This window comes from Salvelinus namaycush, chromosome 16 (genome assembly GCF_016432855.1).
Source record: "Salvelinus namaycush isolate Seneca chromosome 16, SaNama_1.0, whole genome shotgun sequence".
Lineage (NCBI taxonomy): Eukaryota > Metazoa > Chordata > Actinopteri > Salmoniformes > Salmonidae > Salvelinus > Salvelinus namaycush.
This window is the reverse complement of record NC_052322.1, coordinates 4,703,132-4,729,697: the sequence shown is the minus strand read 5'-3', so window position 1 is coordinate 4,729,697 and position 26,566 is coordinate 4,703,132. Positions and strand designations below refer to the sequence as shown.

Genomic DNA, 26,566 nt, shown 5'->3' with positions numbered 1-26,566 from the left:
ATCAATAAGGGATCATAGCTTTCACCTGGTCAGTCTATGTCGTGGTGTTCTTAATGTTTTGTATACTCAGTGTAAATACATCGACTCCAGTGGATAAAGTTAGAATGACAAGCAATAAAAGGTGTTTTTTGCTTTACTGACAGCTTCATCATCTTCAACCTAAGGAATACATGTCTGTACATATAAACTGGCAAAATCTCAAATCCTCCTTGCTTGTGGTATGATGGTACATTTCCTGTACCCTTGACCAAAATCCACATAAAACATTCTTTTTTTCTTCATGCAACAGATTAGCACTCTTTCCTGACAATTGTGCCAGTGAAACTCAAAGAAATCCACAAAAAATAAATCTCACTCACAAAGAAACCTGAGGATGACAGTAAAATGTAATCTTTGACAGTCACTGCTGGGAGTGCATTCTTGGTATGAATAGTTAAATTACTCGTACTTGACTTTGTTACCGCTGTTACATGGGGTCAAATGACAAGTGATTGCTCTTTGAGAGAGACCTAATCCCTTTTGAGGATGAATGATATTATAAAAACATTAAGACAAATAGCCAAAAATGTAATTGTACATTTTCCAGCCGCTACCCTCCTGGGTCAGTTGAAATTCAGCATATTGCCGTGATCTTTCATAAGGTGCTTTTAAACTGACCCGTCTTAGACAACTATTATGCTACTGCAATAAGCAAGTCCCCTCTAATAGTCTGATGTCCTTACACATCACAGCATTTTGACTTAGTGAGACACGGCTCTCCCAACCAACCAGGATCCTTACAGTTTAAGGGAATGTTTTATCTGGTTTCCGTGTGGTTCTATAACATCAGCAGCAAATAATCCCTAAACACTTGTAGAACGTTTTAGTAGAACGTTCAAGTACGATGTTTCATCAACGTTCTCACAAGTGGCTGTGTCCAATTACCCATACTTGCGTTCTAAATATAAGGCATTTTGGGTATGCGAAAAAATTACGTTTTATATTATGTGAAATTTAGTATGCTTTAAAATGCCAAGATGTCATACTTATTTCAGCTTATTATTTCAGAATTTGCTGCACACGACTTAGTAAGAGAACCGTCTTTCGAGACCCACGTGTCTGACAACAGCTGATAATGGCAGGACTCAACGCAATTGCGAATTAGATTAGGCATTCTTAGTAGGATGAGCCTAGTATGCTGATATGTGTTGCTTACTGCATTTGTTTTTACCAAACAGTACGTTCTAAATAGTATGTAGTACGATCAGTACACAGTATGCAGCTTGAGTAGTAGGCAAGCCAGTTTTCAGACATAGCCAATGCCTCTGGAAATCTACTACTTCATGTCAAGAAATGCACCCTTCCCTCCAAAACTAAAATAAATGCCCAGAGGCATAAATAATGTTAGCTGGGATCTTGGCCAATCAATCAAATGCATGTCCAAATTTGGACAAGCTGGAAAATGAACAAGAACATGTTCAGATATTACAGATTTCAGATACAACTGATTCCTAACATTTTAACAACCCTACAGAACTGGCAGCAAATTTCCCGGGTCAGTAAAATAACATGGATATTTCACACAGCCTGTTGACAAAAACCAGATCAAATGTGACATCATTATTCCTAGGAATAACCTGAAGAAGAGGCAAGTATCACCACCAACACATGAACGCAGCGTGCCACTGTAGAAATTGATTTGGAGAGCTTGTTTTGTGCCCAGCTACGTGCAAAACGGCATTCTCTCCCAAACCGCGCAGCATCCTGCTGGACCTGGATCAACCCTGAATTTTTCGACCGCTCGGTTAGTGCGTGGTTTAGTTAGTCTCGTCAGTCTGTCAGTCAGTGGTCAATGACGGTCAGTTAAAATACAGCTCCTTGGTCAGCATGGAGACCACGCAGGGGATCTGCTTCTTCTCGCTGAAACGTGGGTCCTCGGACCAGGACTCGAAGCTGGTGGCCACCATGTAGTTGACACGTGTGAGGATCTGCATGATCTCCAGCTGCTTACCAAACTCATTGAGGACGTTGCAGAGTGCCTGGACAAACCAGGAGCCGCGCCCAGGGTTCCTCCACGAATAGTACCCTGGAAGAGTAGTTGCGTCACTCTCTCCAACTGGCACTGATGCGCACACACACGCTCACACACGTTACAAGCGCACAGACAGATTCTCACACAGTAACAAACACAACTGGATAGTGGATGTGCGTTACCAGCTACCATGGTTGATTGGAACAACCAGGGTGTGAGGTAGAGATGGTGGCTGTGGGATTTCTGTCAGACTATCGGTGCAAGGAACATTTAGGAGCGGGCAAACTAGTTTAGCTGGAAATGTACAGGAATGCTGTGGGTTACCTGGCACGGTGGAGTAGGCAAAAAGGAAATCTGCCTCGACAGGAATCTTGTGCCTGGGATTTGCATCTGTTTCCAGGGTATCACTGGGAGGCCCGGAATCAGTCTGTATGCCATCATCGAACTCAGAACCTCGACAAGCCTGGTGAATCAAATGTTGAGATCACGAATATATTTTTCAAGGACCTAGTAAAAAGGGCAGTATGTCTTATTAAGTTCTACAAATACGGCTGTATAGTTAGTAATCTGTCCATCAAGAAAAACAACAGTCACCTTGCATATAAATGGGATACCCATAACCATAATCTATATAGATTTTTAAAAAATAAGAGGGCCTGGAATTCAGCCTTGTGGAACAGCATCAATTATTTACAAGTCCTTTTTATTTCAAAACACTGGCATAAATGCACAGCTCACTTACAGACATTGGGTAAACTATCTAGTTTGCCCTATAACCTAATACTCTTCACCTCAAATAAATTCTAAAATCTCAAAACATGAAAAAGAAAATCAGAATCTTGTATTCTAGGGTTAGACATTTCACGTTCTGGTTCCAACCAGGTGCCAACTGACAATATTTAACCATGATTAATCATCTACCTCTTCTATAAGGTTAGGGAGCTAAGCTAAACAATACATGCTTTAAATCAAGCCTAGCTAGAACAAAAGCCTGGGTTTTGTGAAGCTTCCCAGCCCAGTGTTGGCTTTGGCCCTCACCTGGATGAAGAAGAGTTTGGGCTTGCCCACTAGACTCTTGCACATGTCACCCCTGAAGAGTGAGGTCATGCTCTTGATGGGCATGGCTCCGTCAGTGCCATAGATCATACCCTCCTCACCGTGACTCAGCAGGATGCAGGCAAAGCAGGAGCTGTCGCTGTGGTCCTCCTCTGAGGCTAGGACACACACAGACACACACACACACTTTTAAAATTGCAATAGGCTTAAATAAACGTTTTAAATGCATTGCCATTCCCAGTTTCCTATTCATTGTCACCATTATTTATGTGGGATGTCAATAAAAAGTAAGTAAAAGGTTGCAAAAAAGGCTAAATAGCTACTTCGATATACAGGCGAGGAGAAACCAGGGGATTTAAGCAATAGCACTAGGGCTGTCCCCGACTAAAAAAATAAAAAATATTGGTCAACCAAGAATCGACTGTTCTTTCGACCAATCGACTGGCCCACATTTTCAAATGTGTATCTTTCCATATATAGACCCATCCTTTGTGTTTAAAAAAAAAAAGAAGCTTGTCTAATGTTTTAAGCGAACTGTTTGATTAAATAATTAAGACACACAGATGACTAGAGGGAGTCCGACTGCAATTGATTTGATTGTGCCGGGCCGGGCTCAGACTTGCAGCGCTGTGGTAAAAAGCGCTGTGTATTATTTTATTTTTTTTAAAGACAGTGAGTGACTGTGACTAGAACTCGTTGTCTCTCTCTTCTCCCCGCTGTAGCGACCACCACAGAACATCAGTGTGTATCGCGCTGTCCATGTTGCTGAAGCTGTAACATAATTACAGCCTTTCTGACTGAAAAGTTGTTACCGAAATCCCTAATTTGTTTAGGAAAAACATTCCCTATTCCCTCAACCCTTGCTCTCTTTACATGACACATGTAAGCATTGCATGCACGTGACCAATAGGGCCTGACCTATAGCCCATCATAATAACATCAATAAATTGGTTATAATAAACTCTGAACACGTGACAGCAAAACGGATGCAGACGTGACAAATAAACTCAAAACGGCGGAATGTTTACTGGTTGCTCAGGAGGTAAATAGGGAATCTGTGGAGTAAATGTGACTAGTTGTGGAAAATACTGGAGATCAAGAAAAAGAAAGGAGCAAGCTCTGTGTGCATATTACGTGTGCCAAACAGGTGCTGTTAGGTTACAATATCATTTTTCTGACCGTTTGAAACAATTACACACAAAATAAATAAGTGTACCAGAGTCTGTTGTAATGTTTTTTGTAAAAACTTTAACACAGCAAAGACTATTTTTAGTCACATTAATTCGTCGGGAAGTTAAAGCTTGGTCGCAAATGGGTCTTCCAAATGGACAATGACCCCAAGCATACTTCCATAGTTGTGGCAAAATGGCGTAAGGACAACAAAGTCAAGGTATTGGAGTGGCCATCACAAAGCCCTGACCTCAATCCTATAGAAAATGTGTGGGCAGAACTGAAAAAGCTTGTGCGAGCAAGGAGGCCTACAAACCTGACTCAGTTACCCCAGCTCTGTCAAGAGGAATGGGCCAAAATGCACCCAACTTATTGTGGGAAGCTTGTGGAAGGCTACCCAAAACATTTGACCCAAGTTAAACAATTTAAAGGCAATGCTACCAAATGCTATTTGAGTGCATGTAAACTTCTGACCCACTGGGAATGTGATGAAATAAATAAAAGCTTAAATAAATCATTCTCTATTATTCTGACATTTCACATTCTTAAAATAAAGTGGTGATCCTAACTAACCTTTTACTAGGATTAAATGTCAGGAATTGTGAAAAACTGAGTTTAAATGTGTTTGGCTAAGGTGTATGTAAACGTCCGACTTCAACTGTGCATCTACAGAAATAAGACAGATCCTGCTTATGTTGCCTGTTTGAGTATTTGTTTAATAGCCTACTGAGTCCGTGAGCAACAAGTCTAATGCAGCCACATGTCGGATAAACAATTTCACAAATTCAGCTGTTTTTAATATTTGCTATGCTGTAATAAAGGCTTTATACTTTCCCCCCCATTAGAACTCTCTGGTGTTGCTTAGAATTGATTTAGTGTTTACACTGTTCCGAATTGTCAGAAATTGTATTTATTATTATAATAATAACCCTCCTTTTTCCTTGATCATCTCCTCTGTTATTATTACTATTGTTATGATCATCATTATAATACGTAATGTCATCATTAGTAGGCTTAGTATAGCAGCCTTGTTTAACCACCATCGAGCTGTAGGCCTAAGAGCACATCCTGTTTAATCCTGTCTTAATACTGTAATTTACTTAGGCCTATATCAATCAATTAATTGTTCATGTCATCACACATACGAGTCATTCATGATTTGAAATGCAATCAAGCATTTTAGTTTTAAAATAACAAAGCAACTATTTAATAATTAGCGTAAACAATAAATAGGTCTAAACCGTTCCATTTCAGAATGGAAATTGATGTCTTGAGATGTTGCTTCAATATATCCACATCATTTTCCTCCCTCATGATGCCATCTATTTTGTTATGTGCACCAGTCCCTCCTGCAGCAAAGCACCCCACAACATGATGCTGCCACCCCGTGCTTCACGGTTGGCATGGTGTTCTTCGGCTTGCAAGCGTCCCCCTTTTTCCTCCAAACATAACGATGGTCATTATGGCCAAACAGTTCTATTTTTGTTTCATCAGACCAGAGGACATTTCTCCAAAAAGTACGATCTTTGTCCCCCATGTGCTAGGGCAAACCGTAGTCTGGCCTTTTTATGGTGGTTTTGGGGCAGTGGCTTCTTCCTTTCAGGTTATGTCGATATAGGACTCGTTTTACTGTGGATATAGATACTTTTGTACCCGTTTCCTCCAGCATCTTCACAAGGTCCTTTGCTGTTGTTCTGGGATTGATTTGCACTTTTCACACCAAAGTACATTCATTTCTAGGAGACAGAATGCGTCTCTTCCCTGAGAGGTATAGCGGCTGCGTGGTCCCATGGTGTTTATACTTGGGTACTATTGTTTGTACAGATGAACTTGGTACCTTCAGGCGTTTGGAAATTGCTCCCAAGGATGAACCAGACTTGAGGTCTCCAATTGTTTTTCTGAGGTCTTGGCTGATTTCTTTTGATTTTCCCATGATGTCAAGCAAAGATGCACTGAGCTTGAAGGTAGGCCTTGAAATACATCCACAGGTACACCTCCAATTGACTCAAATGATGTCAATTAGCCTATCAGAAGCTTCTAAAGCCATGACATCATTTTCTGGAATTTTCCAAGCTGTTTAAAGGCACAGTCAACTTAGTGTATGTAAACTTCTGACCCACTGGAATTGTGATACAGTGAATTATAAGTGAAATAATCTGTCTGTAAACAATTGATGGAAAAATGACTTGTGTCATGCACAAAGTAGATGTCCAAACCGACTTGCCAAAACTATAGTTTGTTAACAAGAAATTTGTGGAGTGGTTGAAACACGAGTTTTAATGACTCCACCCTAAGTGTATGTAAACTTCTGACTTCAGCTGTACATGGATGATTTTTAAAGCCAGGCACATTTAACAGTCAGGCTGTTGATTATAGACCTCATTATGTTGGGGTTTCCTCTCTCCTCACTTTTCTAATACAATTAAGGCACGGGCTGTTTTCTCGTCTCCTAACTCCACTGGTTAACTTTGCTATTATGCACATAGCAACATGGTCTAGGAAAAGGCGCCGGTTCAACAGCGCACTGATGTGCTTCAGAACCGACGCGGGAGAAAGCGCATTGGTTCTAAAATAATGTCACATTTGTGTTGCACCATTGTTCTTACATAATATGACCATATACAATTTCAGTAGCACATGTTTTAGTCTGATGGACTGTGCCATCCCCACGGTCTCCACAAATGGATCAGTCCGGTCTGATTCGCGCCTGTCTGAGTGGTGTCTTGTACACCATTATTATAAATCAAAAACAAATTCTAAAGAAATCTCATCGACCAACAGCCAATTGACCAGTCGACTAAATTGGGTCAGCCCTAAACAGCACTAATTTGATAGTGTTGGTGCCCCGTTTGAAAATGTATGCACTGGAACAGTAGGGGGGGGCAACAGCGAGACAGGTTACTCTCACTGAAGTTGCCTCTAGAATAGATACTGATGTAAGGCCTACGGACAATATGTACTATGTGTGTTACTCACCCTCTCGGAGAAGACGCTCCATCTTCTCACACGTCTGGTCGTTGTAGATGCAGACGTCGAAGCCCAGGCTCTTAAAGCACTTAAACAATTCGCCTGCGTCTCGATCCGTGCCATTGCGGACATTCATCCCTGACAGACAATATAAACAGCATTCACTGTACTCTACATGTACAGTATATAGCTTACACAGTGTTATACAATAGGCCACTAAAATCAAGCTATATCTAATGGCAGGGCTCCAGACTAACATTTTTCAGTTGGTGGCACGAGCCTATAATTTGGTCGCACCCAAAAAATAAAACAAAATTGCAGTGGCGCGCAATAGAAAGAATAAGAGTAATCACCTTAAGTCTTTCAAGATGTGTAATAGAATACTGAGATGAGATGTCATTCCAATCAGGAATGTATGATTCAAGACATTTTGATATGCAACCTAATCCAGTGATTGTCATGAATTTCAAGTTGATAATTCTGTATTTAAGAAAAAATATATTTTACGGTCAAAATAGGGTTTCAGAAAGCTGAGACCATCCTCTCTTTAACAGGTAGTTACTTCCAAAGCTGCGGGGAGAGAGAGAATGTGCAAGGCTCCCGCATTACAGCAGCCAGCAGCAGTGAAACAGGCACAGTGGCAGGGCAGACACTTTCATTACAGGAATCATGACGTTAATGCACCTTAATGTTTGACCAAATCATAGTTTTATCCGCCCACAAAAAATGGAATGTTTTGATTGAGGAGACCAGACTAGAATGTGGGGCTCACACCGGTGTGACCAATTCAAAGTCAAAGGGTTGCAAAATGTGACTAAATGGTCTGAGTCTGGAGCCCTGAGTGGAAATTAACAATCTTATAAAGAGTAACTGTGTTACATAAAATGTATTAGTGTTGTATAAGTTTAATAAAGCAGTGTGGATAATATAAAAGTGTTAGACAACCATGTATCCAAGTCAATATAAAAGGTGATGTCATACCAGTCTTTTCGTCAAAGTTCTTGTTGTTGATTATGATGCACTTGCCCACTCGCTGGTGGCTCATCTTATACTGGAATGTTGGTGAAACGATTCTGTAATGGCTTTCAGAGGAGTAGTCCTGCTCCCGCGTCTTGCCATCCTTATTCTTCTTACTGAGCAAGCCATAGGGAGAGAAAAAAGAAGGTTAATTCAATCAAATCTTATTGGTCACACTCGGGGCTCCCAAGTGGCACAGCGGTCCAAGGCACTGCATCTCAGTGCTAGAGGTGTCACTACAGACACCCTGGTTCAAATCCAGGTTGTATCACAACCGGCCGTGATTGGGAGTCCCATAGGGCGGCGCACAATTGGCCCAGCGTCATCCAGATTTGGCTGGTGTAGGCCGCCATTGTAAATAAGAATTTGTTCTTAACTGACTTGCCTAGTTAAATAAAAGGTTTAAAAAAATGAAATGCACGTTTAGCAGATGTTATTGCGGGTGTAGCAAAATGCTTGTGTTCCTAGCTCCAACAGTATCTAACAATTCATAACAATACACACATCTAAAAGTAAAATAATGGAATTAAGAAATATATAAATATTAGATTGCTCAATGTCGGAGTGGCATTGACTGAAATACAGTAGAATACAGTATATACATATATGAGTAAAGCAGTATGTAAAACATTATTTAAACATTATTAAAGTTGCCAGTGATTCCAAGTCTATGTATATAGGGCAGCAGCCTCAAGGTGCAGGGTTGCGTAACCGGTGGAAGCCGGCTAGTGATGACAAAGACGACACATAGGTATCCATTGATACCTGGATAAATGTTTCAGGTAAAGTTACACCAAATGTATTTGAACCCATTTGATAGTGACGGACTTATGTTTGTATTACTGGCACTAACAGACCAACTTGTTTGGATAGGCCTACATCTATAACCTCTGGTAAACTCAACAAAATTCTTCTGCAAAGAAAATTTGGCATCACTTTCAAAGGGTGAATCTTAAAAAAGGTAGTTATTTTTAAGCACTAGATAGAACAGTACACCTTCAAACAGTACCCACATAACACAGGGCATTCTTAATGAAAAGACATGCCACTTTTAAAGTCATTAGACATAACACACATGCTACTGAAAAAAATATATTATTGACCCTCACTGTATTCTACATAAAACCAAGGATTTAAAAATATCAGACCTCGATATAAGAGCGAGACATCCGTAAAAACAGTATTCTTACTCGAGGCTATTTCTGGGGAAGTAGGTAGTGCCCCGCTTCCTTGAGAAAAGGCTAACTTGACACAACTCCTTTGATTACTTCAACATTAGACACGCTAACATTTCTCAAAACATTCTGCTGACTTCAACAAATCAGGAATGCCAAAAAGACATCCAAAACACACAGAATCAAAAACATCCTTGAACCACTTACTCAGAGACCATTGAGCACGTACATTTTCAAATGAGGCATTAATGTCATGGCCAAATCTGTTGAAGTAATCCACTGGCAGGTGAATTATAAAGTTACAACATGTTCAGCTAGCTCGGGTATTAAGAAGTCATAAGTGAATCAAAGTATGTCCCCGACAGAGTAAATCTTCCCGAGTGACAATTCTCACAGACCTGTCATATTTCCATTCTTTAAAGGACCCATCCAGATAGCTAGGCCACAGTAGCCCATTTGGGCTCACAATATCAGCATGTGTTCTAGAAGAGCCTAGTCATCAGGTTACCCAAGAACTGAAACAATGGGACCCCATACTCAGACACATGCGCACGTGCACGCTCACATGCACGCAGACACAGAAATGGCCAAACAGGCCATACTGTACCCCACATGTGATCCAGAACTTTTCCATAGCCCCCCCACCCCCTCCCTCATGGTGCCAGAATGCCTAGCAGTGGTACGAGAGTGGGCAAAGAGCCCTGCCTCTGTGGCACTGTGGGGGTGGGTGGGGTCCCTTACCTGGGTTCCTCATTAAGCGCCACGCCACTCTGCATCTGAAATACGTTGCTCCTCTTGTCTCGCTCCTTTTTTATTTTTATTTTTGGCCTTCTCCAAACCTCGAGGTGTCGATTTTTTTGGGGCGTGCGGAGCGGTTGGTGTGCACTAGGATCCTGACATGCTCTCTATACTCTGAACTTGGCCTGCGTGCACTGGGGACAGGGGTGGCGCGCTGTAGCTCCCTGAGTCAGCAGTCACCACACCAAACCAGAGTTTTCTAAAGGGCTATTCAAATGACCCTGCACACTCTGTGGAGGTCAGGCAGTGCAGCACATAGCCTTTATGGCTGCTGACAAGCACAGAATCAGCCTCTCTCTCTCTCACACACACACACATACGATTATTAACAAGCTATACTGTATGGTTATTAGCAGTTCCTGTGTATGTGGTCAAACTGTATAACAGACTATATGTTCCTGTATGGTTATATAAAGCAGACTAGCTACATCCATAAGTGGGGTAGTCTTAATCTCACACCTAGGGAACAGCACTAGGTCTGGGTAACATGGTGGATTTTTGGGGCCACTTTGAAAGGGGAGGAAAAATGGGTGCTCTATAGAGAGAAAATCCTCCCAACAAATCACGAATTTCAGTATTCAGGGCTTAAATGTGAGCGGGAATTGTGCTCTTGAAAAATAACATGACAGAGACGGACGCAGATAGCTACCCAGCAAGCCGGGAACACTCCCAGGACATTAGCTAACACTCCCATTCATTTCTAGTTAGGGTTTGATCTAACATCCCAATAATGTTTTTGATAACTCTTTTTTTTTTTTACTAAGAAAACGTTTGACATTAAATAGGCTATCCTTGGAACATTCATCTATGACAACAACCACAGAACATTCCCCTATTATTAGGTTACCATGGAACGTTATAACACAATGTTCCAGTAATGTTCTGAAAACATCATTTCCGCAACAAAAAAGTGGGAGATATAGAAGTGGTTCTGAAAATGGAATGTTTTGCTGATGGAGATGCTATTCAAAACACCTATAACAACCAGCAGGGAATATTCCCACAATACTCTCAAAGTTATAGTGTGATGTTAGGACGTTCAAAAAAAAAAAAAACGTTCCCTAAACATACTTCAGCGATCATGCCTGGATTCAATGAAATTGGTTATGAGAAAACATTACTGGAACGTTCTGCTGATGGAGACGTCATCCAAGACACCAACAAGCACAGAAACATACATATAATACTCTCGAACTTACAGAGTGATGTTATGATTGTTCCAATTATGTCCCCTCAATATACTTCAGAGATATTGCCAGAATACAATGAAAGTGGTTAAAAGAAAACAATATTGAAACCTCCCATTATGTCTATGGATGTTGCCCAACATATTGTAGCAAATCTGCCGTTCTTAAGACCGAAAAACATTCCACCAAGGGACATCCCAATAAGTTATTCTTTAATGTTATGCTGTTACCAATAATGTTCTAAGAACATACAGTATTGATAACGGAAGTGGTTCTGAAAACATTACTGCAATGTTCTGCTAATATTGATGTATAGTGTAACATTATATGAAGTTACTTAATTTATAAGCATAGCCTACATATGGCAATTTAATTTAAACTCATCAAAAAAAGAAAACATCCTCATTGTCAACTGCGTTTACTTTCAGCAAACTTAACGTGTAAATATTTGTATGAACATAACAAGATTCAACAACTGAGACAAACTGAACAAGTTCCACAGACATGTGGCTAACAGAAATTGAATAATATGTCCCTGAACAAAGGGGGGGGGGGGGGGTGGTCCTAGCCCTCGCCCTCCGATCCAACAGGTCCCAGATTGAGACCCGGGCACTTCGCTGGCCATGGCAGAACAGTGACATTCCATTCATGCTGGAGGGTCATGTCAGGATTGTCATGATGTTGCCTGCTTGGGTACTTCAAACCCCATCCCCCTCTCTCTGCCTCTCCCTTTCCTACCACAACCCATGCGGTGATCACAGAGAGATGTCGTAAATTCCTGAGAATCCCCCCACCACAAACAAACAGTATTAAGAGAGAGGGTAAACTTTCAGGACAAAGGAATTCTCTTCCACCTCACAGAACTTGGGGTACGAACATATTTCATATTCCTGCAAAAGTATGAAATATCGGTGGACAGTCCAGCTATGAACCGGTCCATTTGTCACCACGTGGGAAACTCATGTGAGACTGTGTGACCACATTACCATACCGCTGTTTATATAATAACCTCAGATATGAGGTTTACATCTGTGTGTTGTATAAAATGAATGAGTGAGTATGATACTGTTTGTATAATTGTGTAATATGATTTTGAACTGTTTAATGAAGAAAAATACAACTCCCTGTTGTATTTGAACTAAATCCAAGGACCGCCCCTGAGCCAGTTGGGTCAGAGACCATGGAACCACCCCTCTCTGCTATCTGAATAAAAGCCCACTAAGAAATTACCATTTAGACCATGCTTTCCTCCATTAGGAGGAGAAAGAAGGTTAAAGTACCATTGGTGAATCTTTAACCATACCACGTGGTTAAACTCTTAAGACGAATGAGAACAAGTCTTTGATATTGACTACTAGTCTGCAGCTAGGAATTCGGTATCATTGAACGCGAAGAAAGACAACCGCCGAAACAAGCAGTCTATAACGAATGTCACTCTGAACAATCCACAATAACTACGACAGAAGGAGCTCCAACAAAACGAACTTCTCTCCGACGATCAAGACGACACAAACAATGAGCGTAAATATATATATATTGATTGCAATTGTTCCCGAATTAGTGAGCGTTCATGTGTAAGGATTAGCATGTCAATTGTTATAAAGAGTATACTCTGTAGTGACTTCTGAATCGACCCCCCATCCATCCCTTTTGTCTAACAAGCCGCCATGCCGGTTCAGCCCACTAGGGCATATTGCTCCCATCATTTCATGTAACTATTTTAAGTTTGTTTGTTTATGCATTTCTGTGAATTAATTAGTTAGTAATAAATAAATGATTTAAGACAATTGATGTATGGATGACTCATAGTGAAGACTGGGTTCGTGCAGATAATCAACGATTTACGACGTTTGGAATGAGACTGACGAGGTAGAGTAAATAAATCATTAATTAGAAGACTATTGATCAGATATGAAAATATCTGAAAGGTTATATTGGGAAATTATAACTTTGTAATCTAATAACTTTCCCTGGTGCCCTCGAATTCATAGTTAATTAGTTACGTTATTACTCAAGTGATAGCGTAATCCCTAATTACAGGAATCTTTTATAAAAACTATAAGTCTTCAATTTAACGATAGCAAAGACACGACAGGATGAACCTGCAGGAAGGGTACCACATGAGGGAGGATGTCTTCCCTGTAATGCACAACGTTGAGATTGCCTGAAATGACAAGCTCAGTCCGATGATGCTGTGACACATCGCCCCAGACCATGACGGACCCTCCACCTCCAAATCGATCCCGCTCCAGAGTACAGGCCTTGGTGTAACGCTCATTCCTTCGATGATAAACATGAATCCGACCATCACCCCTGGTGAGACAAAACCGCGACTCGTCAGTGAAGAGCACTTTTTGCCAGTCCTGTCTGGTCCAGTGACGGTGGGTGTGTGCCCATAGGCGACGTTGTTGCCAGTGATGTCTGGTGAGGACCTGCCTTACAACATGCCTACAAGCCCTCAGTCCAGCCTCTCTCAGCCTATTGCGGACAGTCTGAGCACTGATGGAGGGATTGTGCGTTCATGGTGTAACTCGGGCAGTTGTTGTTGCCATCCTGTACCTGTCCCGCAGGTGTGATGTTCGGATGTACCGATCCTGTGCAGGTGTTGTTAAACGTGGTCTGCCACTGAGAGGACGATCAGCTGTCCATCCTGCCTCCCTGTAGCGCTGTCTTAGGCGTCTGTAAGCCGTTAGTGTCTTAACGACCGCTCCACAGGTGCGTGTTCATTAATTGTTTATGGTTCATTGAACAAGCATGGGAAACAGTGTTTAAACCCTTTACAATGAAGATCTGTGAAGTTATTTTGATTTTTACGAAATTTGAAAGACAGGGTCCTGAAAAAGGGACGTTTCTTTTTTGCGGAGTTTACTTACGTCATAATATTTTATTAGGCTATTGCCCAAACTTAGTTATAGCTTTCTTGAGGAAGGTCATCAATGAGATTTGAACTTGTGATCTGCTACTTCCCAGCCCTGTACTGCACACTGCACCACCAGGATGGAGTTGATCTGTACACAAAGGCTAAGAATTTCAAGTCTCACGGCTATGTCTTAGTAGATATTTGCATATATCTATTGACACGTCACCACAATCTGGCAAGCAATAATTTCATGTTAATATACAGTACCAGTCAAAACTTTGGACACACCTACTCATTAAAGGGATTTTCTTGATTTTTACTATTTTCTACATTGTAGAATAACCAAAAAAAGTTACCAAAAAAGTGTTAAATCAAAATATATTTTATAATCTTCAAAGTAGCCATCCTTTGCCTTGATGACAGCTTTGCACACTCTTGGCATTCTCTCAACCAGCATCACCTGGAATGCTTTTCCAACAGTCTTGAAGGAGTTCCCACATATGCTGAGCACTTGTTGGCTGCTTTTCCTTCACTCTGCGGTCCAACTCATCAATTGGGTTGAGGTCAGGTGATTGTGGAGGCCATGTCATCTGATGCAGCACTCCATCACTCTCCTTCCTGGTCAAATAGCCATTAAGCAGCCTGGAGGTGTGTTGGGTCGTGATAGTGATGATCGTCCCACTAAGCCCAAACCATATGAGATGGCGTATCGCTGCAGAATGCTGTGGTAGCCATGCTGGTTCAGTGTGGTTTGAAGTTTAAATAAATCACAGACAGTGTCACCAGCAAAGCACCCCCACACCATCACACCTCCTCCTCCATGCTTCACGGTGGGAACCACACATGTGGAGATCATCCGTTCATCTACTCTGCGTCTCACAAAGACACAACGGTTGGAACCAATCAGACCAAATGACAGATTTCCACCGGTTTCCATTGCTCGTGTTTCTTGGCCAAAGCAAGTCTCTTCTTCTTATTGGTGTCCTTTAGTAGTGGTTTCTTTGTAGCAATTCAACCATGAAGGCCTGATTCACAGTCTCTTCTGAACAGTTGATGTTAAGATGTGTCTGTTACTTGAACTCTGTGAAGCATTTATTTGGGCTGCATTTATTTGGGCTTGTACTTGTAATTTTGCAAACTGCACTTGAAGAAACTTTTAAAGTTCTTTAAATTTTCCTTATTGACTGACCTTTATGTCTTAAAGTAATGATGGACTGTCGTTTCTCTTTGCTTATTTGAGCTGTTCTTGCCATAATATGGACTTGGTCTTTTACCAAATAGCACTATCTTCTGTATACAACCCCTACCTTGTCACAAAACAACTGACTGGCTCAAACGCATTAAGAAGGAAAGAAATTCCACAAATGAACTTTTAACAAGGCACACCTGTTAATTGAAATGTATTCCAGGTGACTACCTCATGAAGCTGGTTGAGAGAATGCCAAGCTTGTACAAAGCTGTCATCAAGGCAAAGGGTGGCTACTTTGAACAACCTCAAATATACAATATATTTTGATTTGTTTAACACTTTTTTGGTTACTACATGATTCCATGTGTGTTATTTCATAGTTTTGATATCTTCATTATTATTCTACAATGTAGAAAATAGTAAAAATAAAGAAAAACCCTTGAATGAGTAGGTGTGTCCAAACTTTTGACTGGTACTGTACATTTGTACGGAAGTCGAAACATCTAAACTTGACATGATCTGAAAAGGACTGGTGAAAGTAAAAAGTAAGAGGACACACTTTAGCTCCAGTCCTGTGGTACAGTGGATTAGTTCCATGCATGGTTAAAACTCCAAAGGTCACAGATGCAACTGGGGAACAAACCTATAGTTGAAGTCGGAAGTTTACATACACCTTAGCCAAATACATTTAAACTCAGTTTTTCACAATTCCTGACATTTAATCCTGGTAAGAATTGACACAGCCGAGAAACGGGGGTTTCGTGAGTTGGTGCGAACACTCGACCCAAGGTACCAAATGCAAATTGAAATGTGACACGTATTAATGCCAAATAACTTGCAAACAAAGTTTAGGCCTAAAATATATATATATATTTTGGGGGTCTTGCCTGTTTTGCAACTATAGTTTAAGTGTTTTCTATTTATATTTTTAGATTTTATACATTAATATTTTGTTAAATGCTTAATTGAAAATTTGCACAAAGGTTCTAAATTAAATGAGAAATAATCAAATACGAGTAAGTACATTTTATTTGTTGAGTATAATTCAAAATGTAAAAGAGGCATGTGGTAATTTTATATAAACTATTTATTAATTGAATTTACAGAAAATGTGCTATATCAATATGTATCTTTATATGAAATGAACTATATCGGGATATGAGATTTTGGCCATATCGCCCAGCCCTACTGTGAAGCATTTATTTGGGCTGCAATCTGATGTGCAGTTAACTTATCCTCTGCAGCAGAGGTAACTCTGGGTCTTCCATTCCTGTGGCGGTCCTCATGAGACCCAGTTTCATCATAGCGCTTCATGGTTTTTGCAACTGCACTTGAAGAAACTTTCAAAAATGTCTTGAAATTTTCCAGATTGACTGACCTTCATGTCTTAAAGTAATGATGGACTGTCATATAAAATGTGGCCTAACTGAATCTTTAAAATTCCTTCAACATAGCATCTTATGCAAATAAAACACCATCAAAATGTTAAGGCTTTAAAGGGGCAATCTGGGATTGGTACATCCATTTTTTTTATTTTAAATTATGCCAAAGTTTAGGGTTATTTTCACTCCCTTATTTTCACTCCATTGTTTCTTTTCCCATTTTCTAAATCTCCAAATAACAATCTGTGCATGTGCTACAAACCTAGGCCCAGATTTCACTACCCCAGGTAGATTATACGAGTGCAAGATTGAATGTTGTGTTAGTGTAGCTGTGAGATGACTTGTTGAGGTTTATCATAAAATTGACTGACCTAATGTATTTGAGTTATGTGAAACTGAAAAATATTGTAAAATGTAAAATCTCCATTGAGCATGAAGTGGACTTAATCTGGATCTAGGAAATGGCCTCAAGGGTGTAACCTTTATACTGCTGGAGGAACTGACACTTCTCAATCTCATTTTTTTAAATGTTTATGAGCATGCTGTACTTAAAGTGATTGAACCTTCCATTTTGGACTCGACGTGTCAATGTCGAGTCCTTCCTAATATTGAGTTGCACACCCCCTTTTGCCCTCAGAGTAGCCTCAATTAGTCAGGGCATGGACTCTACAAGGTGTCAAACTTTCCACAGTGATGCTGGCCCACATTGACTCCAATGCTTCCCAGTTGTGTCAAATTGGCTGGATGTCCTTCGGGTGGTGGACCATTCTTGATACACACAGGAAACTTGAGTGTGAAAAACCCTGCAGCGTTCCAGTTCTCGACACAAACTGGTGCGCCTAGCACCTTAAAAAAAAAAAATCACCTTTAATTAACTAGGCAAGTCAGTTCAAAACAAATTCTTATATAAAATGACAGCCTACCGGGGAACAGTGGGTTAACTACCTTGTTCAGGGGCAGAACGACAGATTTGTACCTTGTCAACTCGGGGATTCGATCCGGTAAACGAAACACTCTAACCACTAAGCTACCTGCCGCCCCAGGCACCTATTACCGTACCCCGTTCAAAGGCACGAATCTTTTGTCTTGTCCATTCACCCTTTTAACGGCACACACACAATCCATGTCTCAATTGTCTCAAGGCTTATAAATCCTTCTTTAACCTGTGTCCTCCCCTTCATCCACACTGATTGAAGTGGATTTGATAAGTGAACGATACTTTCTGAAGGCTCTGTATAATCAATACACAACTTCCAAGGAGTAGGGTATTTGATGCAAACATAAAAGTATAACTTTTCCATTGTAGACATTTACATAATCACATTCACTCGTGGAAGGCAATTAGGCCCTGGCCAGCAAACAAAATCTCTTGCGTCATTTTGTAAACGATTGTCATTTAGTCTACCGATTTGAAAAGACAAAATGTTTTTACTCTCTTATTGCACACTCTGCATGGCTCGAGAACAATGACGTGAAAAATTGTGTACAACGTCACGTGTTTCGAGGACTCTTTCTGGCTCTAGCTCTACTTTCAAAACAACTGTCTTAAAAGTATTTTTAAAACTCTGCAGCATCCCTTTCAGACAGTCATGCACTTACATGATTTTGTATGCATGTGTGGGTTCTAATTGTATGTCTCAAAGTACTTCAACTAGGCCTAGAAGTACTGTAGTTGATTCGGCCACATTATTTGAAAATACTAAAATACACAGAAAATAAGTATTTACAATACAAATACTTAAATATGCAAGTATTTGAACACAGGTCTGTTTAATTGCGCATAACCTGCACTGAAAGCAGTAGATACGGTTTGTAGCACCCCCTTGTGGTAAATTATTTGAAGCGGGGGAAATCACATATCATACATGGTTCTTCCCCCTTCACTAATGTATTGAAACACTAATTATATATTTTTTTTTCATTTCCACCAACAGACTTTCAATAGTCTGAACATTAACACTCTTAAATGTTATGTTTCTACTTTTTTTAATAGGCTGTTCCTGATTCTGGCTGTTGGTCGACCATTAAATATAGATTTTAAATGATTACTCTCAGTTAAATATCAGTCCGAAAAGTCTGTTAATTGAATTTCATTCATGTTTTTATAGTTCATTTTACAGGCTTAGACAGGCATATTTTAAGATTATAAATGCCTTATGAGTTAAGTACAACTGTCCTACCTTAAAACCCCAAATTAAAGATTGTATAGCTTAAATCCATTGTTTATGTATAGCTTCAAAATATGATTATAGTGAGTCCTTGCATGTACTCTATAGCTCCGCCAGGGTAAGACTGTTGAAACATGCACCTCTTTCATGTCTTTTGGACAAGGTACTCACAGTCCAAAGAGGAGGAATCGTCCCTTTCGGTCAGGTTTAGCATCTGTTGCATCTTCAAGCTCCACGACTTCTCCCACTAGCTGAGTAACATCAGGTTCTTCTGCCGCCATCTATGTCACACACACACAAAACATCAGCCAATTTATATAAACAGACATGATATAATATAAATTATATTTCTTACATGGCTCCAGCTGGGCCTATTCATTAAAGCTACACTCCAGGATTCTAAAAAAACAACAACAAAAAAACAGAATCCCCGCCACTTGGAATACAGCTGAGGGATGGGGTCAGGGAAATGTAATCTCTGCTAAATTCATAGCAAGTGCTCTAGATACAAGGACGGACAGTCTTTGACATCCAAGATAGGTTTAATCCGATGAGTCCCACCGTTGCACCAGCGTGATTTACAACCTCCTACCCCTTTTCGACATTGTGTGTTTAAGATACAGACCATTAGTCTGTGTGATTTAACAGGGGCTAAGCTAGAGCAGTGTTTGTGAGACAAGGGCGGATCCCGAAGGGGCTCAGGCCGGATCTTTTTTTACAAAAACGTCTGTAGAGTCAATGGTTTGAGCTACAAACTATTAAAGCTATCTATGAATAGTTGAGACTCTCAAGCACGCACGTGTAAACATGTTTTACTCTATGATGCTCACAAGCTACACAAGCGTCTTTAGAAGGTAAGGGGTTCTTCTACATCATAGGATCATAGGAAATCCCAGGACATAAGAGTCTATAATAATCTTACAGTTGCTGTCACAAACTCCACGCCGTTGTCACCGACTAGTTGGATATTAATTTCCCACTGAGTAAACAATTTCTGTACATAAACCAGTTTATTAGGTAGTACCGGGTCGGACCCCCCTTTGCTCCAGAATGCCAAATCCTGATTCTGCCATCAGCACGATTCGTCGGTCCAGGCAATTTTTTCCCACTCCTCAATTATCCAGTGTTGGTGATCTCGTGCCCACTGGAGCCACTTCTTTCTGTTTTTAGCTGATAGGAGTGGAACCCTCTGCTGCATTATAGCCCATCCGTGTAAAGGGCCGACGAGTTGTGCATTCCGATATGCCGTTCTGCACACCACTGTTGTACTGCGACATTATTTGTCTGTTTGTGGCCCGCCTGTTAGCTTGCATGATTCTTGCCATTCTCCTTCGACCTCTCATCAACTAGCAGTTTTTGCCCACAGGACTGCCACTGACTGGATGTTTCTTGTTTGTCACACCATTCTCGGTAAACCCTGGACACTGTCGTGCATTAAAAGCCCAGGAGGCCGGCCGTTTGATATACTATCATACCACGCTCAATGTAACTTAGAATGGGCAAAACGAGTGACCTAACGTTCAATCGAAATGTGAATGAATGCCTCAATGCCCATCTGTCTGCTTTAAAGAGCAAGCCGCGTGACTCACTGTCTGTAGGAGCGAACCATTTTTTGTGAATGGGGTGGTGTACCTAATAAACAGGCCACTGATTGTACAGCATTCATATAAATACATTTTTATCAGGTTTTGCTTTGGCGGACCTTATTTTTGTATCGACACATTTAATGATATGGATATTTAAGCTACAGAATAGATTACCATAGCTAGCTAGCTAATGTTATATTTGCTATCGCGAACACAAGGCATTAACAAGGCATTCCGCCTTATCAATAGGGTTCTCAACTATAAACTCTGCTTACCGGTGGGACATTGAACTACAATCCCGACGCTCTGTTAACATTTAGAAACGTCAATAATCATCGCTTGCGATACGGTTTTAGAAACATATGGTGCGCTGTAACATGGAGATATGTGCATGTGGGAACAATAATTCTAGCCCTATAAAAAGGTGTGTAGTAATCAGCATCTTGATGTGGGGATGTTTTTCCCATCGGAAGGGACTGGGAAACTGGTCAGAACTGAAGGAATGATGGATGGCGCTAAATACAGGGAAATTCTTGGGGGAAACCTGTTTCAGTCTTCCAGAGATTTGAGACTGGGATAGAGGTTCACCTTCCAGCAGGACAATGGCCCTAAGCATACTGCTAAAGCAACACTCGAGTGGTTTAAGGGGAAACATTTAAATGTCTTGGAATGGTCTAGTCAAAGCCCAGACCTCAATCCAATTGAGAATCTGTGGTATGATTTAAAGATTGCTGTACACCAGCGGAACCCATCCAACTTGAAGGAGCTGGAGCAGTTTTTCCTTGAAGAATGGGCAAAAATCCCAGTGGCTAGATGTGCCAAGCTTATAGAGACATACCCCAAGAGACTTGCAGCTGTAATTGCTGCAAAAGGTGGCTCTACAAAGTATTGACTTTGGGGAGGGTGAATAGTTCAGTTTTTATGTCTTATTTCTTGTTTCACAACAAATTATTTAATGAGCAGGCAAAAAAAAAAAGCAGAAATATGCGTACTTTCCTTATGAAACAATTTTCCACCACCATGCTACTAGTGGCTAAACGCTAATCCCGAATGTTATGTATCGGGTTTATCCAATCCGGTTGAAACTATCAGCCCAGGGGTTCTGTTTCTTTTACGCCTGCTGCATTAGCAGCATCTCATTAGAGGAAAATAAGGCTGTTCTCAGGGCAGACCTGGTTGTAGCTAGTTATGTTTGAGTACATCAAGGACCATTTTCGCAAATATTCAACCTAGTTCACCGCAGAAACGAGGTAATTAACTACAATGACCATAATCCATTGCGCCTGTTTTTCCCGGCTCGAACATAGATGGATACACTTATGCCTGCTATTTTAATTACACACAGACCACATGAGAGGAATGTACACAACACAATGGTGAGAGAAAGGGACAGACAGTTCGTAAAGTATGCCTTATCTACTTGAAGAACTAGTAAAATGATTATCAGACAGCTCTGCAGCAAGCTTAGGCAGGCTAGCCTAGTTAAAGAGGATGACTATAGAGTACACTATGGGGGGCATAAGTGTCTGGCTGTTGGGCTGCTACTGCCTGAGCAGAGACGCCATGATGACTTAAGGAAATACAAATAATAAAGTCCAAATAAAAACTAAGTAATATACACCTGAAATATTGTACTATTTTATAGTAATTTCCTATTTTTATATTGATGTCTACCCAATGTGGACCTGACAGAGACAATGGAATATTTTCAATGTTTAGTAAGTTAAATATTTTGGGCTTTGGAATTTCCATAAAAAAAAACGTTATAATGCAATGAATGTTTAAGAAAGAAAAAGTGAAACCAAAATCCGTGATTAATTTTCAATAATCGAACCGACCTCAAAGCACGTAAATCACTCAGCACTACATTTGACCTAACCTTAGGTGAAAAAAACAGACTGCTACAACCTGATTTGGCTGTACGCGATACAGAACATCCGGGATTAGCATTTAGCCACTCTAGCATGGTGGTTGGAAATGGTTTCACAAAGAACGTACGCATATTTGCCACGTTTTGAAGTTGAGGAAATAGAAGCCTATGCAGTCGAATGGAGAATGTTTTAGGTACGAAACGAGGGATACGAATGTATTGCCGGCTGCATACAATGCATTGGTACGGTAAACTGACACGACTCAATATCGCCATCAGCCGGCCTTTGGTCTGGAAGAATGATTGAAGTCCAAAGTTTGCAAATCCCACACCATACCAAAACCACAATTTGTCAAGCTACAAATATCTGCTCTATATTTTGTCCAGCCAGAGTTAATTAATTTTCAGGAAAGAGCCCCCGACAGAAGTCAAGTTTTGAAGCTGGCTAGCTAGCACTGCAGTAAAGTTAGTGCCACAACAAGATGATAAGCAGGACAGTACGACTTACTTTTGTTTTAAGCCGTTTGTCACCTTGTGTCTGTCAAAGCTGGGCAGAATATAATAGCTAGTTCGCTATATAGCATAACTAGACTAATTCGTGTTCGTCAAGATGCACCTTCACCTTCAGCTCACCAGAAGAAAAGTGAAAGTAGCGGCATAGAGTTTCTGAACATACTGATGCCGCGTTCAAAACAACTGGGGAAAATACGAGGTCAAATAATGACGTCCGTGATCTTCAGGTCGGAATTCTAGAAAGAGACCCTAGTTTTTTACCTCCTAAAAAAAATTAATTGAGGAGGCCCGAGTTGCAATTCCGAGTTGGACGACCGTTCAAATCTATTTCTCTAAGTCGGAGCTGTTTTCCCCCCGCCTTCTGTAGTCAGAAATTTCGGAGTTACCAGTTCTCACAGTTGTTTTGAACGCGGCATGTAACTATTTCTGAAACCATGGGCGCAACAATGTGAGACTTGCGAAACAGACCAAGCAGACCAGACGGAGGTTTGAGAAGTGAAACATTCTTCCTCAGTTGTTCATTTTCTGGTAATATAAAGGCATAACCTACATTCGAGCCAACGTTATTACTCCAACCAGTGTTTCGTGTTGGCTTACCCTGGCGTGACGTTTTGATAACCGCGTAAATTGCTCTCAGACAAGGTAAATTATATATTCGGCTGTAATTACCGACCCAAAACGAAATACTAATTAGCTGCTAATGTGGCTATCATACAGAACTATAAATCTTGTCGCAAGCTGTGACTTAATATGCTAACGCGAGCGTTGCAAAATAAATTTAAACATACATATTATTATTATGTTGCGCAACAAAGAGCGTATGCGTTGCCAATCGCTAAAATAGGGCTTACGTCCAAACACTTAAGACACACCCTATCCCCTCAAATTAAGTGGACACTTCTGATGACGTGTCAATACTTCTGAGGAGTGTACACTTGCGAGGGAGGAGGGAATGATTAAAACATATATATATTCATAATACAGATCAACAACTTACGTTGCTACATCATACAAAACAGAACGCAGGTATTAACAAGAAAATACTAAAACATATTGTAACGACCCTGGTTTAGAAGCGCGGAAATCAACTCTGCCACACGAGCATGCTTTTGCGGCACAGTCGATAGCGCGCAGGACTTCGGGCTAGAAGGTCGAGGGTTCGAGACCTGCTCCCTGCCTGTTTCATTACAATACAAAAAATATAAATGAAAAAAATATATATTCTAGTGCAATTGTAATCACACTAAAAAAATCGCATTATAATGATTCAGGAAAATGGTATTCACTAGGGATAATGTTTTAATAAGATAGTTAAATTCAATCAAATGTGTAATTTTGGTGTAGAATTGTTGTTTGTGTATAAAGTATTTGCTGGTGACACTCAGTGATTTATTTAGAATTCAAGGCACACTTAAGTTGCCCCTCACTATAGCTGCACTTCGCCACATGGCAAGATTTACATTGGTCTTCTCCCTTTTAATGCTTCTATGCTCATCCTTGAAAAATGCCAGAAGGTCTGAAATGGACACCAAAGTCGACATATTGGACAAACAATATTATCTAGGCTAAGTAAAACCAAATAATTTTTTAAATTACTGCTCTGCTAACTAACTAGCTAAAGTGTAGTCAGTGACTAGCTAAGACCGTGAAAGGGGACTTAAAATGTTAATGGATTGGACACAGAAGGCTGGATCGCACTGGTGAATGGTAGCTGACAGTGTCTGCTAGAGATGACGTGCAGGAATTTGTAGTCTTGCTGAGGTCTTCTGTTGCAAATTAGAATTGTGCATTTTTTTGTTGTAAATATATTGATAAAACTCACCTTGTCCAGACAGAATTACACGGTTATCAAAACCTCACGCCTGACTAAGCCTATGTTACCGGCCTCAGTCTGTAGCTGAAGAGGCCTGTATTAGTAAAAGGAACGCACACAAGTTTATGTCAGCAAAAATCTGGAGCTTTCTTTATTCTGCAGAATGGTGCGCTCTTGGCCAGAACTTGCTGTTTCTCCTACTACCACAGTGCAACAGCGCCATCTATTGGGTTGATGGACTAATGCTAAAGCATGTAGAATATACCATTTAGATTAATTAAGACAAATACTGTTTTCAGAAGCGATTTTGCGACTAGTCTCATTTTGTGTGTGTCTTGCATCTTTGTTGCCCACTTCTCTGCGAATGTTTGTTGGGTTCTTGTCACTGTTTCTGGTTTGAGCTTGAACAGTAGGTCGATAGGAAGGCGTGGAGCTCTGCCATACAGGAGGGAAAATGGTGAGTATCCCGTTGCCTCGTGCCTTGTACAGTTATAGGCATGGACAATGTTTGGTAGATGGTCTTTCCACTCTGTCTTCTCTTCTTACAGAGTACGGAGCATCTGCAGGAGTGGTCTATTCATCCTTTCCACAGGGTTACCTTGTGGATGGTATGGGTTTGTTAGTGTGAGATCTCTGCCTCTGGAACAGGTTGTTCATGAACTCTCACCCTTGGTCATGGCGAAGCTTACTAGAATAGCCAAACCGAGGAATGAAGTTTTGAAATATGTTTTTCCTGACTTGTTCTTCGTTGGGTAGGCCTGTGCAAAGATGTGAAATGATCTACCAGTACAAGAATATATTCATAGCCTCCTTTGCTTGGCTCAAGGTGTATGTAGTCGACGGAGAGAAGCTCAAAGGGTGCACTGGTGGTGATAGAACCCATAGGTGCTTTCTCTGGAACACAGAGACATTTCTGCTTGATACATGCATACTGTCTGAACACATAGTCTTCTACTTCACGCTGCATGAATGGCCAGTAAAATCGTTCCCTGACTAGATGGATCACTTTGTCTGCTCCAACGTGGCCCATGTCGTCATGTAAGTTCTTCAGCACCACTGATTTCAGCTTGCTGGGTAGTACAAGTTGCTTTCGTTGTCCAGCCTGTCTGTACAGGATTTAATTTCCTATGACCAGCTTGTTCCACTCATGGACTAGTCTCATTATTTCTGGTCCCATGAGCGTTTTCTCTATCTCATTTCGATTCCATCTGTTGTTTTTCAGCGAGATGATTTCTCTGATTGCAGCATCCTCGTGCTGTTCAGCCTCCTCTGCTTCCTTGCCATACCGCTGAAATTACTTTTGGTGACATAGATTCTGTGTATTCATCCACGTGGTTGTGGAGAACGACAGGACAACGAGACAGTGTGTCAGCGTCTGCATTAATTTTCCCAGGTCTGTATTTCAGGTCGAAGTGAAAGTCGGCCAGCTCCCCAACCCAGCGGTGACATACTGCGTTGAGTCTAGCTGTGCTCGGAACATAGTTTTGTTGTCTGTGTATACGGTAAAGGTGGGTGCATAGTATAGATAGTCACAAAATTTGTCCCAGATTGGCCATTTAAGTGCTAAAAACTCAAGTGTGCCAGAGAGGTGGTAGGTCAGGGCATGAGTTTGGGTGGGCATTCTATGTCTGGTGTTCTATGTTGTCCTTGTTTTGTATTTCTGTGTGTTTGGCCTGGTATGGTTCTCAATCAGAGGCCGCTGTCTATCGTTGTCTCTGATTGAGAATCATACTTAGGTAGCCTGTTCCCACCTGTGTTGGTGGGTGGTTGTTTTCTGTTTAGTGTATGTCACCTTGCAGAACTG

The 26,566-nt window shown here is 40.8% G+C and overlaps 1 protein-coding gene across 2 annotated transcripts; it reads right to left on the bottom strand.

The window, feature by feature from the left end:
• casp7 (caspase 7, apoptosis-related cysteine peptidase) lies at positions 1–23,761 on the bottom strand. 2 transcript variants are annotated; one of them, XM_039010354.1, is made up of 7 exons: positions 23,547–23,761; positions 19,152–19,261; positions 8,186–8,337; positions 7,214–7,342; positions 3,050–3,225; positions 2,336–2,474; positions 1–2,065 (listed from the first exon to the last, which is right to left on the bottom strand). In XM_039010354.1, the coding sequence occupies exons 2-7, from the start codon at positions 19,259–19,261 to the stop codon at positions 1,839–1,841; spliced, it is 933 nt and encodes a 310-aa protein (XP_038866282.1). In that variant the 5' UTR covers positions 23,547–23,761; the 3' UTR covers positions 1–1,838. The 2 variants fall into 2 exon arrangements, with proteins under 2 accessions (XP_038866282.1, XP_038866281.1); XM_039010353.1 differs by lacking the exon at positions 23,547–23,761 and adding an exon at positions 22,945–23,171.
• Positions 23,762–26,566: the final 2,805 nt, after the last annotated feature.

Bases quoted from the DNA above. Each gene is read 5' to 3' on its own strand.
- casp7 (XM_039010354.1), bottom strand. From the start codon at position 19,261: ATGGCGGCAGAAGAACCTGATGTTACTCAGCTAGTGGGAGAAGTCGTG. The intron at 7,343-8,185 runs GTATGACATCAC...ATTGTCTGTCAG, and splicing joins GAACTTTGACGAAAAGACTG to GGATGAATGTCCGCAATGGC. The intron at 2,066-2,335 runs GTAACCCACAGC...CTACTCTTCCAG, and splicing joins TGCCTACTCCACCGTGCCAG to GGTACTATTCGTGGAGGAAC.